Raw genomic sequence first — 19274 nt, forward strand, 5'->3', positions numbered from 1 at the left:
TATGCCCCCAGCCTAGCTAATCTCTTTATGGCCAAGTGGGAGGAACATGTTGTCTATGCCCAGCAGAGACAAGAGTTGGTCCTGTGGGAAAGGTATATCGACAACATCCTCCTCCTATGGGATGGTGATGAAGATGGCCTGAGAGTTTATGGGGTCCCTTAATAACAACAATTAGGGCAATGTATTGAAGTTAGCAGAGAGAAGGTACTTTTTTTAAATCCACAGACCGAAATGCCTACATCCCTCAGGACAGCTGACACTATAAAACATGGTTGAAAGCTGTCCCTAAGGGTCATTATACCAGGCTAAGGTTCAACAGACTGATAGGAGTCTGCTGCTTAGGATTCGCTCTACTGAGGAGATTGCAGGGGGGTTCAAAGGAGTCTTTTGTACCTTTCATTACCTGTTACTCAATGCAACATTAGAGGATAAAGAGGCTTATCCAAAAACATTGGCATATTTTTCGCAATGATAGGATTTTGGGGTCCTCTTTATCCTCAAAACCACAGGTTGTTTTTAGAGGGGTTCCTTCACTTAAGGACAAGATTGCCCCGAGTGTGTTGAACCCACCCTCTAAACCCACCTTTTTTTTTTTTAAATGTCAGGTGTGTGCCATTAATGTCTGCCAACATAGAAACAGCAGAAAATTTACAGCTACTAGCTCTTCTTGTGTTTTCAAAATTAAGCCCTTCATTACTTGTGCCACTACGGGGGTGGTCTACGTGCTACAGTGTCTGTGTGGACTTCAATACATGGGCAGGACCAAGTGGGCATTACAAGTAAGGCTTAACGAGCATATAAATAATATTAGGAAAGGCTTTTTGAAACACTCTGTTTCAAGACATTATGCCTTGTACATAATAAAGACCCTAAGAACACAATTATTTATGTTATCAATAGGTACACCCCACCTTGGGGGGGGGCTATCATTGGTAAAGGGGATTTCACAACTTGAGAGGAAATGGATATAAATATATATGAATGGATATAAATATTAATATATATGAATGGATATAAATAAAAATGAATATAAAGTGGGATATTTTACCCCTCTAGGCCTCAACGTTGATGTAGACGTCAATACTTTTGTGGATAATTCCTAGTGCTCAGTAACATTTTTCTGCGATATATAGAATGAGGTTTTTGATTTAATCAAATCTATATGTAAAATATATGGATTTCTTTGTACACCGTTGAGACTAATCTGGACACCGGGTGGAAATGTTATTCTATTATAAGAGGTTGTCTTCAAATCAAAATATTGGTATTAGGTTTTAGACGTTACTTGATTTGGAATAATTACGAGTTATTCCTTTTCGGGAGAAGTTGCCTCACAAGATCCTGTTTTTAATACAAATTATTAATTTTAAAAGAAATCTTTTTTTGGAGTTGTTTTATTCGGGTTTACAGGCAGAATGTCCCTTAGTCGACCTGTTACTGAGACTTCAGATTTCCAGTATTTAACTTTTTCTCTTTTTAATGATAGGTATCCATGGGAACTATTTTCAATTTGGTCCATAGTGGGCGACAGCTTAGTATCTGTAAATGGACCTGACGCGGTCTGTATTTTGGAGCATTTGTAAGCAATACCCTGTCTTTTATATATATTTTTTATTTTTTCCTTTGTTTTTCCTCAGTGCTGAGTATTTATCAAAACAGTAAGGGAATTTATCTAAGTAGATCGATTCATAGAAGGATGCAAATCCTAAAGGTGTCCAGGTTACTCTCATTGGGAGGTTTGATAAGATGTTCATATGTTTGATGAAAGTGAGGCTTGGTTGTTCCACTGAAGCTTTAGAAGTCAAATTGAGGCTTGGTTTACTCGGTTTACATATTTAAGGCGATGACACAGCACGTCGCCTGTGCCCCAGGAAGACGTCAATCTGTGACGAAACTAGTAGGGCGGACGGCGTGCTGACGTAATTGCGACATACGAAGTCCCGGAAGCGCGGGTGTTCGAATCTATCTGTACCAGTCGATATATCTTTTTCTGTGTAAGGGAGATCTCTCCCCTTTTTAAACTATTTAACCCTGAATAAATGTGTTGGATCTTACACTATGTGGAGCATCTTTTTTCTGAGTGGGACATCCGCAAATCTTTGAAAACGTGAGGTACAGGAGAATGCTTACAGGATCCCGGTGTACCGAGCAGACTGCAGCCCAAAGGCCCTGGCGGGGTAAAACAGCCACAGGCGCTTTTTACCTCTTGTAGGTCAGATTTATCTGGTAAGCAGACATCCTTCCTTTGGTGATGGTCACATGCAGTGTTGGTGTCATATGGTACCTGGAATAGCTGGAATATCCTATGAACTGTGATTTAAGAATCTAAGTGTGTGCGGCCTCTATTCTTTCACCATCTTAGTCCTGCACCTGCCTCTCTTTACCTCACAAGATTGTGTCTAACTGGATGCTCATCCTCCTTTGTGAAATCTTCTGTTGAATGAGGACTTTTGAAAGTGTATTTATTAATATTATGCTGACATGCTTATGAATAGTATGCTTTACTGAATGTCAAGCGCGAATCTGTTTTTAATTTACATTGCTGAGTTTGCACAGAATATAAGAGGAATTCAACACTTGTTCATTCACTGTCTTCTATAATCAAATAAGGACACTAATTTTTCTGGGACTATTACTTAGTACTTTTATTTTTTGGGGCATTTCCCTTCTTTATTTACATCTTTTGGACTCATCATCATGTTTATAGGAATTTAATCACTGAATGTTTCCCTGTCTATAAGCATATGGCACATTATATTGTTTATCCTTTCTAATACTCATATTGTATTTACTTAAGCACCTAGCACTTTATATTTTTGCTCATTGTTTGTGACTGTTAGATTGTTTGCAGCACCATCTATTGATTTTATTCCATGGTCTCAAGGTTGACTTTCCTGTATTTATGATCCAGCCTAAGCTTTCCAAATACCGCACATTGCATGTTATGCTCTGTTCTAGAGCCTGTAGTGAGTGATCTCTGAGCAGGTGGTCATCCAGATACCGAGCACCACAATCCTTGGGCCCTTAAAAGACCCAGTACTGATGCTAGGACCTTTGTGAACACCCGGGGCAGCTGTAACAAGCTCCAAGGGTAGAGCTACAAACTGAAAATTACATTACTCTACTGTGACTCCTTGTGTCCCCGTTTGGTTTTTAAACCGTAAACAGGTTTGAGTAAAACCCCATGCCACTTTCGGATACAGGAACCTCTACAATCACTCCTTGATGCACTAAATGATATAGTGCTTGAAGCAATGTTTCTTTTTTGGAGGAGCCGAGGGAATGCTGGATCTTAGAAACCTCTGATGGGGAATCACCCTGCAACTCCAGCTTGTAACCGTGGGATATAGTTCTGAACTATTGTTCTCCAAATGTCCACAAAGTGCAGCATCCTTTCCCCCCACGCAATAGAGTGGGGGCGTCCCCTCAAAAGGAGGGCTTGGTGCTAGGTTTAGAGTTTAGGACCCAGGACTTTTTCTGGCCCTGGCCTTGCCCCTGGCTCTAGCGCCCTGTTGGTTGTGGAAATGCCTTGGCGCTGAGACTCTTGAGGAAGCAGTCCCTGAGGTTTTAAATGAGGGACGCCTTTCGCTTTTCTTCACAGGAAGTACTTGTCCAAATGATCACCAAAAAAACGTTCCCCATGAAAGGGGAAACCTGACAATAACTTTTTATAAAGAAGCTCGGCTGACCAGTTCTTAAGCCACAAAAGTCTGCGCATATGTACAGACAAGAGAGCCAAACGAGAAACCTGCTGTATTAAATCCTATAAGACGTCAACAGCAAAACACAGCGCTCAAGGAATATCTGTCTATATCTGTCTTATTTTCAGCCAGATCATCCTCCCGGTGAGGCCTGTCAGGCCGTCTGACCTGATCCTTTACGGACTGGCAAATACCAATTGCTGCAAGAGCTGGCTGAATAGCTTAACTGTCCAAAGAAAAGGAAGCTTTTAACAATGACTCCAATTTCTTGTCAACAGGGTCTTTCAAGCCCTGTGCGTTTTCTACCAGACAAGTGAAGTTCTTGTTAAAGGAAGAGACTGCTGCATCTACGGTTGGCTGGCTCCACTTCTTAACAAACTTTTCATCCATGGGATATAAAAGGGAAAACCTCTTAAGAGGAACAAAAATCCCGTCAGGATGTTCCCAATCAGCATACACCGCCTGTTCCAACAGAGAGTGTAAGGGGAAAGCCTGTGGGGCCTGAGGAGGCCTCGGGTACCACAAAGAGGACCGGGGGGGCTAAGTAACCTCTGCAAGAGGCAACTTAAAGGCAGAACGAACCATCTCGGTAAGAGAAAGGATCAAAAGCCTCCCCAACTGAGAGGCAAACGTCAACTGGATATCTTCTTGTCCAGATTGCTCGGAAGCAGACTCATCTGCCAGGCCCTCCACAGAATCCTGAGCTTTTAGATCTTCCCCATTCTCAACACATTCCTGCTCTAAACTAGGAGGCTCCAGGGAGGGGGAATTGTCACGCTTATTGTCACTCTGCGGAATGGAGGCAATCATGCAAGCAATCCTGTGCTCTAACCCAGCTAGGGCCAGATAGGAGCAGCGGCTCAGAATGGCCAGAAGCCTCTGGTCTTTCAGGGGATACAACACTAGGAATATGACTAATATCATCAGGAAATACTGATGACATAGGTGTGCCCTTCCCTCTAGTGTTAGTCCTGCTCCTCTTTTTTGAAGACATTTACTAGCCACAAAAAGAGAGAGTATCAGTGTTTAGTATTAACACACTTCAGAAGGGAGACCCTTTCATAGGGCTCACCAAGCCCCTATGCAACAATCCTACTAAGCACCTTTAGCCTACCAAGCAACACCTGGTGACTCACGCGACTCGGGTAAGGAGGAATGAACCGCTCCAAATGACTGGTTTAGAGCCTGCTCTGTGTCCCACAGATGCTTTCTGGAAAGCACCGCATGCTTGGCATACACAGCTTAAATAAGCTGGCTGTGCACCGAAATGTTCTCTGCATGCATGCGCATGCACGTTGTCCCGGCGAACAGGCATGGCTATATTCACATATGACTCGAATCTTCCTGCACCCAGATAAAGGCTATGGTGCATGTGCGACAAAGCCGCGCGCACCATGGCCGCCAAACTGCTGAGCACAGCGGCGCTCTTGCGAATGCACGTGCGCCATGGGGAACCAAGGCGAAATGGGGCACCGTCGTGCGCCATCATACAGGTAAAAAACAGCCAGGCACAAGCAAAAGATGTACTTTGCAAACACCCACAGCTAGCCCAAAACTCCCCCGTATGGTCACCACACACAGATGTCCAGCCTCTAGCTACCTTGACTGATTGTTGCAATTACTGGGACACCCCAAATAAGTAAAGGGGCTTCACTTACCTGCCCAGGCGCAGGGCCCAATCTTCACCCATCACGGCGGGTTCCTGTTATTTGAGGACTTTCAAGGACTGGGTACCCTTTTCATGTTTGGAGTCCACTCCCTTGGACCTGTATGCCTAATGCCTTAGCACTATGGTGTCCAGGATTCCACTTTGCAGTGTCCAGCGTTGGAGGCCACATTACAGGTAAAACCTTGCAGGATCTTGAGTCTTCTTTGCTAGGCTTGGTATCATTTATCTAAGCATATAGAGCCTGTGTCAAATGGATCCGATCGGTCAATCCGTTGATTCATTTAAGAATCATTTGTGGGACTAGAGACCTGGAGCTCAGAGAGCTCAAACAACCGTGCCATCCACCTTGCAGACACTGGTAAAAAACTGAAGTACTTCCTGTATGGGGAGGGGTTATATAGGGGATCACTTCCTGTCTAAAGACCTTTGGTCTACCAGTGTCCATTCACCTGGAGATGAAGTATAACCCAGTAGGTAATGAATATTAGCCTAACTCTGTGTCCCATGATGTATGAAAAAGAAAAGGCCTTTTTTTTTAACACAAAGTGGCACATAATTGTGAAGTAGAAGGAAAGTGATAAACGGTTTTCATTTTTTTTACAAATAAATATCTGAAAAGTGTGGCATGCATTTGTATTCAGCCCCTGAGTCAATACCTTGTAGAACCACCTTTCATGACAGCTGTGAGTCTTTTGGGGTATGCCTCTACTTATTTTGCACATCTAGAGTGACATTTTTTAACACTCTTCTTTGAAAAATAGCTCAAGTTCTGTCAGATTGGATGGAGAGCATCTGTGAACAGCAATTTTAAAGTTATGCCACAAATTCTCAATTGGATTTAGGTCTGGACATCGGGCCATTCTAACACATGAATATGCTTTTATATAAATCAGGGTTTCTCAACTCCAGTCCTCAAGGCGTCCCAACAGGTCATGATGCTGCCACCATGTTTCACGGTGGAGATTGTGTGTTGAGGATAATGTGCAGTTAGTTTTCTGCCACACATAGCGTTTTGATTTTAGGCCAAAAAGTTCAATTTTGGTCTCATCTGCACAGAGTACCTGCTTCTACATGTTTGCTGTGTCCCCCACATGGCTTCTCACAAACTGCAAACAGGACTTCTTATGGCTTTCTTTCAACACTGGCTTTCTTCTTACCACTCTTCCATAAAGGCCAGATTTGTGGAGTGCGTGGCTAATAGTTGTCCTGTGAACAGATTTTTCCACCTAAACTGTGGATCTCTGCAGCTCCTCTAAAGCTACCATGGGCCTCCTGGCTGCTTCTCTGATTAATGATTCCGTTGCCTGGTCTGTCAATTTAGGTGGACGGCCATGTCTTGGTAGGTTTGCAGTTGTGCAATACTCTTTCCATTTTCGAATGATGGATTGAACAGTGCTCTGTAAAATGTTCAAAGCTTGGAAATTTTTTTTTTAACCTAACTCTGCTTTAAACTTCTCCACAACTTTATCCCTGACCTGTCTGGTGTGTTCCTTGGCCTTCACAATGCTATTTGTTCACCAAGGTTCTCCAACAAACCTCTGAGGGCTTCACAGAATAGCTGTATTTATACTAAGATTAAATTACACCCAAGTGGACTTCTGAAGGCAATTGGTTCCACTAAATTTTAGTTAGGGGTATCAGAGTAAATGGGGCTGAATGAAAAAGCACGCCACACTTTTCAGATATTTATTTGTAAAACAAATTGGAAACCATTTATCATTTTCCTTCCACTTCACAATTATGTACCACTTTTTGTTGGTCTATTCACATAAAATCCCAATAAAATAATTTGTTTTTGGTTGTAACAGGACAAAATGTGGAAAATTTCAAGGGGTTTGAATACTTTAAGGCACTGTACATGTAGAAAACAAAAATACATGCTGCATGACTCCATGTTCACACAAGTAACCATAAAAAAATATTTTTACACTAAACAAAATACATCTTACAATAGAACCTTTACACAATCCACTTCTGTTATGTCAGAACTAGAAGCCTCAGCTTTTGAAGAAACCTTTTACTCACAGCAAGCAGTCTTTTTTGGTGTTAAACTGTTTACAGCTTTGGAAGCATGGAAGCTGAAAAAACACAAAGAGGTTACAGGAACACATTTAAAATGTTAAGTAAATTCTCAGTTTATTCAGCCAACCTTACATAAGGCATGTAGTTGTCAAAAGGATATGGACATCTTTGTCACAAACTTGTCATGTACATCATCAGACGGGGGACAGGTCTCCAAATCCTTCTCAAGCTGCTGAAGCTGTCGCCCCATGTGCTTAATTGTCTTCTCCAGATTCTCGGCAGACACTAAATAAATCAATAAAAATGTTTTAAAAGCAATTCTGACACATTACTGAAGAAGACATACATTGTAAGGCCAATCCATTGGTTATTAAAAACTATTAATATTGATATTTATTTTACTATGTTAAATAATAAAGGTTTGTTAAAGAGAAACTCCACCTATGCACTGATGCAGAAGAGCTGGAAGTAAAATAAAAAAATTGAGGCAAATGCTTACCCTCCTCAATTGCAGGAAGTCCTCAACTAAACAAGTCTACTAGGTGGTTCTGCCTGTTTTCGGTGTAAATATAAAAAACATTTTACATATATCAGGAGTCATTTCCAAAATATTAAAATGACTTCCAGTTTTGGATAGATTAGGGAATGGTTAAGTATGTGTAAATGTTTTTACAGCAGTTTCAAAGTTTCTGAAATTATGTTGTGCTACTTCTTTATGTGACTGCATAGGAAGTGAAGGGAGACAGTTGAATCTTAAAAAAAAATAATTTAAAAAAGAAAAAATAAAGTTTTTGCTGGAGCTGTATTTAAATGCTTGACACAATAGTTTCACCTCTATGTACTGCAGTGGTAGGTTATGCAAGTACATATATTGCATATGCTCTTGAACCTAAAGAGATTTGAATTTGCTTTCTGGTGATATTTAGAAGACCTCAGAAACAAAAATAATGTAAATGATATAAACTGTGCCAAGTAAAAATGCTTTTCAATGTATTAAAGCTTGACAAGCAAAATGATTAGGATAGGAAGAGTATTTTGTCCCCTAAAAATGACTTTGCAATCAAATACTAAATTATTACATATACTACAGAGTATTTATAAAGTATTCAGACCCCCTTCACTTTTTTTCAATTTTGTTATGTTGCAGCTTGATACTACAGTCGTTTAAATAATTTTTTTATTTCTCATTAGCCTACACTTAGTATCTCATAATGACAACACGAAAACAGAATTTTAGAAATGTCTGGGAATGTTTTAAGAAAAAAAAAAAAAATAACTAAAATATCACATTGGACAAAGTATTCAGACCCTTTGCAACAACACTTAAAATCTTAGCTCAGATGCCTTCCAATTCTCGTGATTGTTGCTGAGATGTTTCTACACCTTGTTTGGAGTGCACCTGTGGTAAATTAAATTGATTGGGCATGATTTGGAAAGGCACACGCCTTTCTATAAAGGGCCTCACAGCTGATAATGCATACTGTATCAAAGCAAAGGTCATGAGGTCAAAGGAACTGCCTGCAGAGCTCAGAGATTGAATTTCAAGGCACAGATCTGGGGAAGGCTACAATAAAAAATTCTGCTGCACTGAAGGCTCCCAAGAGCAGAATGGCTTCCATAATTCTCAAATGGAAAAAGTTTGGCACAACCAGAACTCTTCTGAAAGCTGCTTGTCTGACCAAACAGCAAACTGTGGAGAAGGGCCTTAGTAAGAGAGGTGACCAAGAATGCAATGGTCACTCTGTCTGAGCTTCAGAGATCCTGTGTGGAGATGGTACAAAGTTCCTTAACCACTTACTGACAGCCCGCCATCATTACACGGCGGCTGTTTGAAGAAGAATACCGTTGTTATGGTAGCAGATAGCTGCCATAACCTCAATATCCTCTTCTTCAGCGGGCGGTCAGCTTTCAGATAAAAGTGGTCTCAGTGGCGGATTCGCCGCAAGATCACTTTTATCGGGGGTGGGAGAGGCCCCCTCCCAGCCGCACTTCGGTCTTCTCCATCGCTTACCGGATCTGTCGGTAGCAGTGGACACGACCGGCTCCTCTTTCCTCACAGGCTGGATGCTGAGTGAGGGAAAGATGGCCCCCGGTCGGCTCCACACCATGGGATGGAGGAAGCAATGTCAAACGTCACTTCCGCCCAATGGTCTTAAAGGGGTATTTTTTTTAAATTGCATTTTAGTGTAAATATGAGATCTGAGGTCTTTTTGACCCCAGATCTCACATTTAAGAGGTCCTGTCATGGTTTTTTTCTATTACAAGGGATATTTACATTTCTTGTAATAGGAATAAAAGTGACCCAATTAAAAAAAAAAAAAAAGACAGTGTAAAAATAAAAAAGTGAAAAGTAAAATCAATAGGGAAAAAAAAATGTAAAGTGCCCCATCCCGCCACACTAGCGCCCAGAAGCGAACGCATACGCAAGTCGCGCCTGCATATGAAAGCAGTGTTCAAACCACACATGGGGTTTTGCTGTCATCATTAGAGCGAGAGCAGAAATTCTAGTACTAGACCTCCTCTGTAACTCAAAACTGGTAACCTGTAGACATTTTTAAATGTCACCTATGGAGATTTTTAAGGGTAAAAGTTTGTCAACATTCCACGAGCGGGCGTAATTTTGAAGCGTGACATGTTGCGTAACAATTTACTTGGCGTAACATTATTTTTCACAATATATAAAAACATTGGGCTAACTTTACTGTTGTCTTATTTTTTCATTCAAAAAAGTGTATTTTTTCCAAAAACAATTGTCACTCACCATTTCATTAGTGAGTACTGCACTTCAATTTTGTTTAATATTCATAGAAGAGCTACAGCCTTAAAAGCACTACCAAAAAATGTGGAAACAAGACCAAGCTACTCACCCATGTGCAAACACACAAGAGCTGGTGTGCATTAGAAGGCAGTTCGTTCATTAAAGGCCTGGAGAGCAGGACAATAATGAGTGTCTGCAGGCAACAGTGAAGCAGGGTAGAGGTTCATTGTAGATTTGGGCAACATTTCTGCAGAGGTAGTTGAGAATTTAATCATGCATGTATACTCAATGATAAAAAGTACAATCACTACCATTAGGGAGGTCTCTGAAAAGGCCTAAGTCCACAGAGGAATTGTGGTTATTTCTTCTAAATATTTGGGCTTGCTAACCTGGCATAAACTTAAAAGCGTACAAGTGTACCAGGGAGATTCTTTTTTTTTTTCTTTTTTCTGTTTATACACTTTTTAGGTTGTTGCCGGTAGATGATACGCTTCATTGTATCATTTTTGAAAGCATCCTCACTTTAAAACGTTTCATAGCAAGTGCTAAAACTTTTGCACAGGCTTCCTTTACAGGCACTGAACTAAATGTTGCAGGTGCTGTCGTGCTTGTGTGTGTATATATATTTATATTACACACATACATATACACACACAGTGCTCAGCATAAGCGAGTACACGCATTTTGAAAAATAAGATTTTAATCAATATCTCAATGAACACAAGTACAATTTCCAAAATTTTGACAAAACTGAGTTTTATAGAATGTTTGGCTCATTACATGAAAGTAAGGTTAATAACATAACTTGGATTACAAAATTTTCAGTTTTCCTCAAATTAGTCGATGCAAAAATGAATACACCCCACAAAAAAAACAGCAACATCTAGTATTTTGTATGACCTCCATGATTTCTAAGGACAGCACCAAGTCTTCTAGGCATGGAATGAACAAGTTGGCGACATTGCAACATCAATCTTCTTTTTCCATTCTTCAAGAACAACCTTTTAGAGCCTGGATGCTGGATGAAGAGTGACGCTCAACTTGTCTCTTCAGAATTCCCCATAGGTGTTCAATTGGGTTCAGATCAGGAGACATACAGTACTTGGCCACTGAATTACTTTCACCCTGTTCTTCAGAAATTCAACAGTGACCTTAGATGTGTGTTTTGGATCATTGCCATGATGTAAAAGTGCACGACGACCAAAGGCACGGAGTGTTGGTAGCATCTTCTCTTTCAATATAGAGCAGTATGTAGCGGGTTCCACACATCTCCCACCATCGTAGTGGTAGTTATTTCAGTTAAAGTTTCTAGTAAGAAGAAATCTCTTTGCCAAAACTCCTTTTTGTTGCTCTTTTACCCTGAGTATAATTGTTATCACTACTTGTACCTAATAATTTGCCCAGAGTTAATTCAACCGAGTCTATGGGTTGCTTTCTCTCAGGATTTGGCTGAATGACACTCACTTACGTTCTCCTCTAGAGTAAGTAAACAGTGAAGGTTGAATCCAGTTGGAACTGTGTCTTAGTGGAACACCACAATAAATGAGACATACTTTATTGGTAGGTGTGCCAGAGGGGCTGAGACCATTCCTGGGGTTGAAGGGCATAGTAACGGACCAAACAAACTCAAGCGGCTCCTACAGGGGTAGCGCTACAAGTACATGTGTGAATTCATGATATCATCAATGAAATGCAGCTCCCTGACACCAGCAGCACTCATGCAGGCCCACAGGAGGACACTGCCACCACCATGTTTCACTGTAGGCACCATGCATTTTTCTTTGTACTCACCTTTGCAACACCATACAGTTTTAAAGCCACCAGTTCCAAAAACATTTATCTTGGTCACATCACTCCAGAGTACAGAGTCCCAGTAGTCTTCTTTTTCAGCATGGGCCCTGGCAAATTCTAGGTGAGCTTTTTTGTGCATGTACTTTAGGAGATGCTTCCTTCGTGGATGACACCTGTCATCGAAACCCAGTTCAATCCGCTTGAGTGCTTCAGTCAGTACACTGCTTCCTCCAGTCTCGACCATCAGATATCAGATATTACAGCCAAACATACAACACTAGCCGACACTAGCTTGTAGGAACATGGAATTCTTATTGGAACAAACTCACACAAATATATACACCAGGAGGATACCCCCCCCCCCCCCATTCTGATCATTCTACCCTAACAATACAAACTGTAACCAGAAACAGATTTAACATAGCTAATTAACTAGTCACTTTAAAGCAGCCGAGGTGACTCCAAAGTTTGACCTTTCAGGTCAGCCTTGCCATCTTCTAGCTCAGACGACACAATCCACAATATCATAAGTATAAACGCAGGACACCTTATTAAAACAGACAATAGCAGGTGGCAGTAGCAGTAGCAGACTGGCTCCAAAGGCCAAGCTCTTTCAATTAACATGTATAGTTGAGAATCAAACAAACCAGGAATAGTCTTTGTATATTTCCTGGGAGATATTGTGGATAAATATTACTGTTCCATTTTAAGTAATCCAAGCCACATTCTTAATGTCCATTATTTTCTTGGTCACCCTATGTCCCTAACAGACACAGGGTTACTTAGACACAAGAGGTGCATGAGGATCTGAAGCAAGGGTTTCCCGAACCTCTCCAAGGGATTTTGGGTTTCACCAGCCCCCCCCTGCCCAAAAGTGACTCACGTCACATCTCTCCCCCTTTGGAAGCAGACTAACACAGGAGGAGACCCCAGATATGTTGACTCCGAAGTTAGTCCGTAGTTCCAGTCCCCCAATGCCTGTACCACACAGTACCCCAAACAAATTGTTCCCAACAGAGCATTACCCACCCAGCCAACCTCTGCCTCTCTTGTAGAACATATCCATTGCTGGAGGGAAGTCTAAACTGGTCCTTCCCCCTGGAGTCCCTTCAGCCGCTGGAGAGAAGACAGGGTGGCTGGGCTCACTCTGTCATGCTGTTGGGGATCTGGGCTGATTGCCAAGCATCCCTGGGGCATACAAATGGGGACCGTAGTCCATTTAATTCCACAGGAAATCCATCCTTTGTTAGTGGTGTTGTGGAAAATTTAATTTATGTATGTTGTCAGATGCCCCCCAGTGTCAGTTTTGCTGCAATACTCTCATTTGAGGGTATTCGCACATACAGATGCTGGTGGAAGACCATTGGATGCGGAAACCTTCCCGTGGAAACGGCGGATCTGTTTGCTTTTTCAAGGATGTCTGTTTATGTCTCTCCAAGGACCTGGCCACTCCATGGCGACCACATTTCAACTCCTAAGTAAACAAGTTTGCGTACTTTGGGAACCATAGTATAACCATACAATATTATGGCCCACTGGGCCATGGTATAGTACGGCTCGCATCACTGGTAGCCGTGGGAGTGTGCACACGGTTGTGTTCAAAGCCATGTGCTTGCTGCATGGTTTTGCACACCACCATCTGCACATGTCACTACTGCTTTTATATTTGATTATATGCATGTGTGTCACTGGTTCTTTTGAATGAATACAAGTGTCTGATTGGCTGATTCTGAAGTCAGCAGCCTCTTTTGTTATCCATGTGTTTAGTATAAATAAAAGCCATTTGGCTATTTTGCTCAGGATTTTACATTGAGCTTGAGGTGATACCAACGTCTGTTTGTATTACTTGGAGGCACGCTTTCCCGGCATTATATAAGAGAGCTTTTTGTGCTTTTAAGCGCAAAGAAATTATATGCTTATAGGGAGAAGCTTAGATTTTCCCGGACAGAAATGGCCAGCCAGGTAGGAGGCCAACAGATCTTCTAAATTCAGCGGACCTCGAGGGGGAAGAGACCTCCAGAACCATAACCAGCAAAGGCCGGCCTATGGTAAGACAACCATACTTCAAGTTTTTTGAACATTTTTGCTGTTCTGTGTTCGGGATTTTTGATTCTCTGTCCGCTGTATGAGGTAAGATCTGCCAGGCAAAGAACCTTATGTTTTTTTGTCGCTCTCTGTATAATGACGGGAGGGCAGAGGCCAGCAGCGCTCTTGTCTTGTTGCCAGGTTCAGCTGGGTGTAGGAGCTTCACTACATCAGCTTGTTGCTGAGGAGGGAGGCCAACTGCCCCGACTCCCTGGAACTTTGCAGTTGTTGCCGGTGCTGGGCAGAATTTGGTAGCACTCCGCCCTGTTGCCAGCATTTCTGCTGGGTTTCTGTTAGTGGAGATCGCAGGCCCATCCACCGACACCAGCCCAAGCTGCCGTTGTGAGGTGCCGATTACATTCTCTTCCTGGAGCTCCTGCGAAGTGGATTGTTGTGCGCAGAGGCCAGTAGTGTTTTGCCCGGTTAGTGCTTCAGCGCTCACATCATCCATTCCGGCTGTTGGGGAGGGAAGACAGTTTCCTCCACTCTGGCTGACTGTTTGGGAGGGAAGACAACAACCTCCTCTCCCTTCTCCCCCTGGATCCTGATCTGCTGCTCGGGAGTGACCGCCATATCCTCATCCCGGGCCTCCAGAACTGCCGCAGGTGTGGGGCAGGGGTCTTAAACCCTCTGTCCGGTTGCCAGCACTTCAGCTGGGTTGGTGCTATCATTCTGGGGCGGAGTCTGCTGCTCGGACGCCCTTTCTCTGGTACTGTCTCGCAGGTGCACAAATCATCGTTGGGGAGGGGGAATGACTGCTTCATCTCTGAAATCCACTGGGGAAGAAGAACCACCACCTTCTCACTTCGGGCCACCGAAAATGCCACAATTGTGGAGCAAGGGTCTGCAGTACTCTGTCTTGCTGCCAGCACTTCTTCTAGGGATTTGCTAGGTGGTTCTTCCTCTACAGAAAAGTCTATTAAATCCCCAGTCTCTGGAATTGCCAAAAGCCCAGGGCATGGGCTGGTGGCCCATGGGCCCAGTGCCAACATTTTGGCAGGTGACTTATCAATAACCACCTCTGATGAAGTCAATTAAATCTCTGCTTTCTGTGATCTATGTCTGGGGAATGAGGACAGCTTCCTCTTCTCCCAAGAGCTTGAACTGTCTTTGGATAGACACATTTCTCCATCCAAGCTCATCTTGTTCAGAAACAGGTAAGTCAAGGTCAGTCAACACTTGCTGCATACGCCATAAGACCTCCGCTTCCATAGCTGTGGGCGGAGATGGGCAAAGCACAGTTACTTTGCCCCATTGCTAAAACTTCAGCCGAGATTTCAGGACTGTTGGCTGGTACATCTGGATAGTCCCAGGCAAAGGGAGCCCAGCCCTGGTGCTGAGTCTTGCAGTGTCTGTAGGTGATCTCCAGCTCCCATTCCTGCATGGCCAGAAACTCTATATCTTCCAGTGCCCAGTGCACTTCCGTTACATTCAGTATCTCTTCTCTGAAATCCATGATTTCGTCCAACCGACACTCCAAATCGCTCCCAAAGTTAGGGTCCCCTGAAAGCTTCACGTGCAACAGTCCCAGGCCGCCATAGCCAAAGCCTTCCGTTGGATTGTCACCCGCGATCCAAGGGCATGCTTGGGATACATGCCCCCAGATGGCTCTGTAGCTCTCATCCAACTGCATCTATGCCCAGACCAGCCTGCTTAACTCAGCTGTCTGCTCCTTGTGTGTTTTTTCTCCAAAAAACAGCACCCACAAACTGAAATGCGACCAGTACCTTTCCTGGATGGAGGGGAGAATTCTACCCTGATGGTGCTGCTCATGGGCTAGCGTTTCCTTCCAGAGTTCACAGCGGATAGAATCATACCATCCTAGCAGGATCTGCTCTGATAATGATGCCCTGTGCTGCATCTTCATCTCTCGCAACCTCCTTCCGAATTCCTCTTCCATGGCAGCTGGTTTCTATCTCTCCTCTTCTGCTATCCGGACCTTGGATCCCAGTGGAGGTTTGGATGTCCTAGACTGCAGGAAGGATCCCACTGCTCCCACCAAACCTTGTTGCACTCTGCTTGAGTGCTTCCGTCAGTACAGTGGTTCCTCCAGTCTGGACCTTCAGATATTACAGCCAAACATACAACACTAGCTGGTATGAACATGGAATGTTTATTGGAACACACTCACACAAATATATACACCAGGAGGACACCCCCCCTCCTGATCATATTATCCTAGCAATACAAACTGTAACCAGAAACAGAATTAACTTAGCTAATTAACTAGTCACTTGAATACTGGGTAGAGCAGCATTCCTTCAAAGTCACCACATATCAGCCATCGCTCACTTGCCACGTGACCACACTGACCCATGAAAATCCTTTAGAGGCTCCTTTCTTTCAGGACATTGTCTTAGAACAAATAAGTCATTCTAACTGGTTAATGTGGCTAACACTGACCAATGAGTGCTTGCAATTGCAAGCAATAAGCTACTATACATTTTCCAGGGCTGTTATAGTGAAGTTTTAAATTACCAGATCACTACACCATCTGGGGAGGGTGTCAGGAGATGGGAGTCATATAAGGTATGTACAGAGGAGACTATAATGGGTTGGTAGAGTGTAATGAGTTAGTCTGCCCTTCCATTTTTTGTGACAGGTTGAACACATTAATTCTCATCCTGGTTTCAATATTCACTCTCAGGCTGGGAAATATTTGCATATCAGAAATCTCCATTTTCACCACCTGCATGCCTGTTCCTGGTTAGTAACTCACATAACTGTTAAATTATTATTATTATAATTATTATTATTTTAATAGAATGGTGAGGAGTTAGGATCTCTGTCAGGTATTTACATGGACTGGGGTTTTAATGATTTTTTTCATACCATTTTTTTTTAGATAATTTTAAGCTTGATGAGGATGGTAGCTCTTGAGTTTGAATCAAGACAGCAAACACACCAAATGCATGGCCTAATTCATGTTATATGAGCACTTTCAAAGGCTGAGGAGTACGGTTATGACTGACATACTTAATTTATCTGGTGATTAACAAGCTTTTTTCACTAAATTTATGAAAACATTTTGTAGGAAAAAAAACAAAACAAAAAAACAAACAGATTTTAGTCATATGGTACAGTGGTAAACTACATAATACAGTTAAATGTAAGCTGTAACAAAAAAAACAAAAAAAAACAACAAACATTATACAGCTAAAAATTTGTGCATAAAAATGTGTAGACATTATTTACTGTTTTTTTAATTTAAGTACTACCCTTTTTTCATTCTTCACATACATTATCGGTCATAAAATATTTATAAGAAAGTAAACAAAGGAATCAACAGTGTGTGCTTTGTGGAAAGCAGCAAAAACTGGTGCCAGTACAACTGGGTCAGCATGTGAATCTTTTATTACAGTGATACAAATAATGGTTTATAGGTAAGCACAGATACTGAAGGCTTTTCTTGTATCCATGATTATCCAAGTACTCATTTACAGTATCTGTCAAACCTTCTGACATTAACGCAGTCAGTTACTTACCATTTCTTATTCTTTATGGGATTATCATATCCTTGTGATATGTTGGTTACACAAGAACACCATACAAATCAACATGTCTATAATATGCTGTTTCTCACTACATACAGATTCTGAATATACCACACTTGAATTTCTGGGGGGAAATGTTTTATGTGAATTTAGTGTCAAGCTTGGTATAAACCTGTTCATTGCAGGGCTTGCAGACTCTGGTCTAGGCATATCATATGTATCTTAGTGAGAATATTTCCTCCCTGGGATGCTATAGTACAAAGCTCATAAGACAATTTATTGTTTGGCAGGTTAATGATGGTATCTGCAGAGGAAAAAGTCCACAGGCTTAGTAGTGAGTGCATCTGAATTATCCTCTCACATTAGGACCAAGACTCTTGATAGAATGGTTAAAGCACTGTGCAGTCTTGGTGTGGTTTATCTGTAATTCAGGTCTGTATAAATAGACTTTTGCAGTACAGGTGTTGGGGAAAAATAAAAGTAAGCTGTGGAAAAATGGTGTCCTACATTCTGCAAACACAGACGTCTATTATATACCAAGCAAACTAGCACATTGCTGAAAACAGAAACATAAAATATTTTTTTTTAATAATTTGCATTTGTTAATGTAAAAAAGTACAAATAACTGACACCCAACACTGATAACTGACTCCGACACCCCAGTCTGTCAAGTGACTCTGTGGTTTGCTGTATTATTGATGGGATCAAACATTATTTGCTGAACAACTGACTGAAGTTTGAAGAAAGATGACAGTTTTGTATGAGACATGTCAAAAAATGCACATTATACTGCAAATACTGCAAAGGGTGCCATAATTCATTATGAGGAAAATATGGTGATGGGAAGGAACCCAGGTAGTTCTAAGGGATAAAGGTATTGGGCAATCTGAGGCCTTCTCCCAACAATTTAAAAAACTTTATTAGGTCCAAAATACATGAAAGTGAGCAGACTACAAGCAGTGAAAATAAAATAACATTAAAAGATAAGGTTGCCACAAGCACACAGATACACAGAGCAAAGGCACTAGTGGGGTAACAGGCCTACACAGAGCAAAGGCACTAGTGGGGTAACAAGCCCACTCTTGTTATAGCTGTATCTAATGCATATGGACTGACAAACCTGGGATGGTGGAAGAGGGCTTCAGACATAAGGCATGCAGCGGTGTCAGCTCAGTAAAGAGCAATACACTCGCTTTCCTGACCTCTGTCTGCTCCATTTCCCAGAATCAACCAAGTGTGTTATATGCAAAAATACAGTTTAGGACACAGAAACACTCACATGGCAATATCTACGGAAGAACTGTAAGTGGATAATAAAGTCACTAAAATCAGCTGGTGAAGGATGAAGTGGGCTAGATCAGTGGTGATCACTCAAGCAATGATGGAACCTGAAGAGTCTTAAAGCTAAATAGTCAATGGGCTGTTTTGTGAGATAGGCATACACATTATGCATATAGATAGAGAGCGTCCTCCATGCTGGAGATATAGAAGTTACTCAAGGTTGACAGATTGTGGGGCTGCTGAAGGCAGGGATTGGCGTGACTCCAGAGGATGGTCAGACTGATTTGGCAGGTGTGCGGTGCAGTAGATCGCTGCTCAGAGGGAGGGCGGCTTAGCATGTAATCTGCTGTCAGCACATCTGAGAAGCTGAGTGCTGTTGCTGGTTAATCGGGTGTGCAGAGCAGTCAATCGCTGCTCAGACAGAGGGAGGCTAGGCATGTGCTCTGCACTCAGGCACATCTGAGGAGCTCAAT

At 42.2% G+C, this 19274-nt stretch overlaps 1 protein-coding gene across 1 annotated transcript in view; it reads right to left on the bottom strand.

Annotated features, from left to right (window-relative positions):
* DIAPH3 (diaphanous related formin 3) overlaps positions 1-19274 on the bottom strand; it is a 1160230-nt gene that overhangs the window by 441943 nt on the left and 699013 nt on the right. Inside the window, exon 24 of the mRNA XM_073614238.1 lies at positions 7552-7677. Coding sequence (XP_073470339.1) covers positions 7552-7677 — 126 coding nt within the window. The remainder of the gene's footprint in view (positions 1-7551; positions 7678-19274) is intronic.

This window comes from Aquarana catesbeiana, linkage group LG02 (assembly GCF_042186555.1).
Source record: "Aquarana catesbeiana isolate 2022-GZ linkage group LG02, ASM4218655v1, whole genome shotgun sequence".
Taxonomy (NCBI): Eukaryota; Metazoa; Chordata; class Amphibia; order Anura; family Ranidae; genus Aquarana; species Aquarana catesbeiana.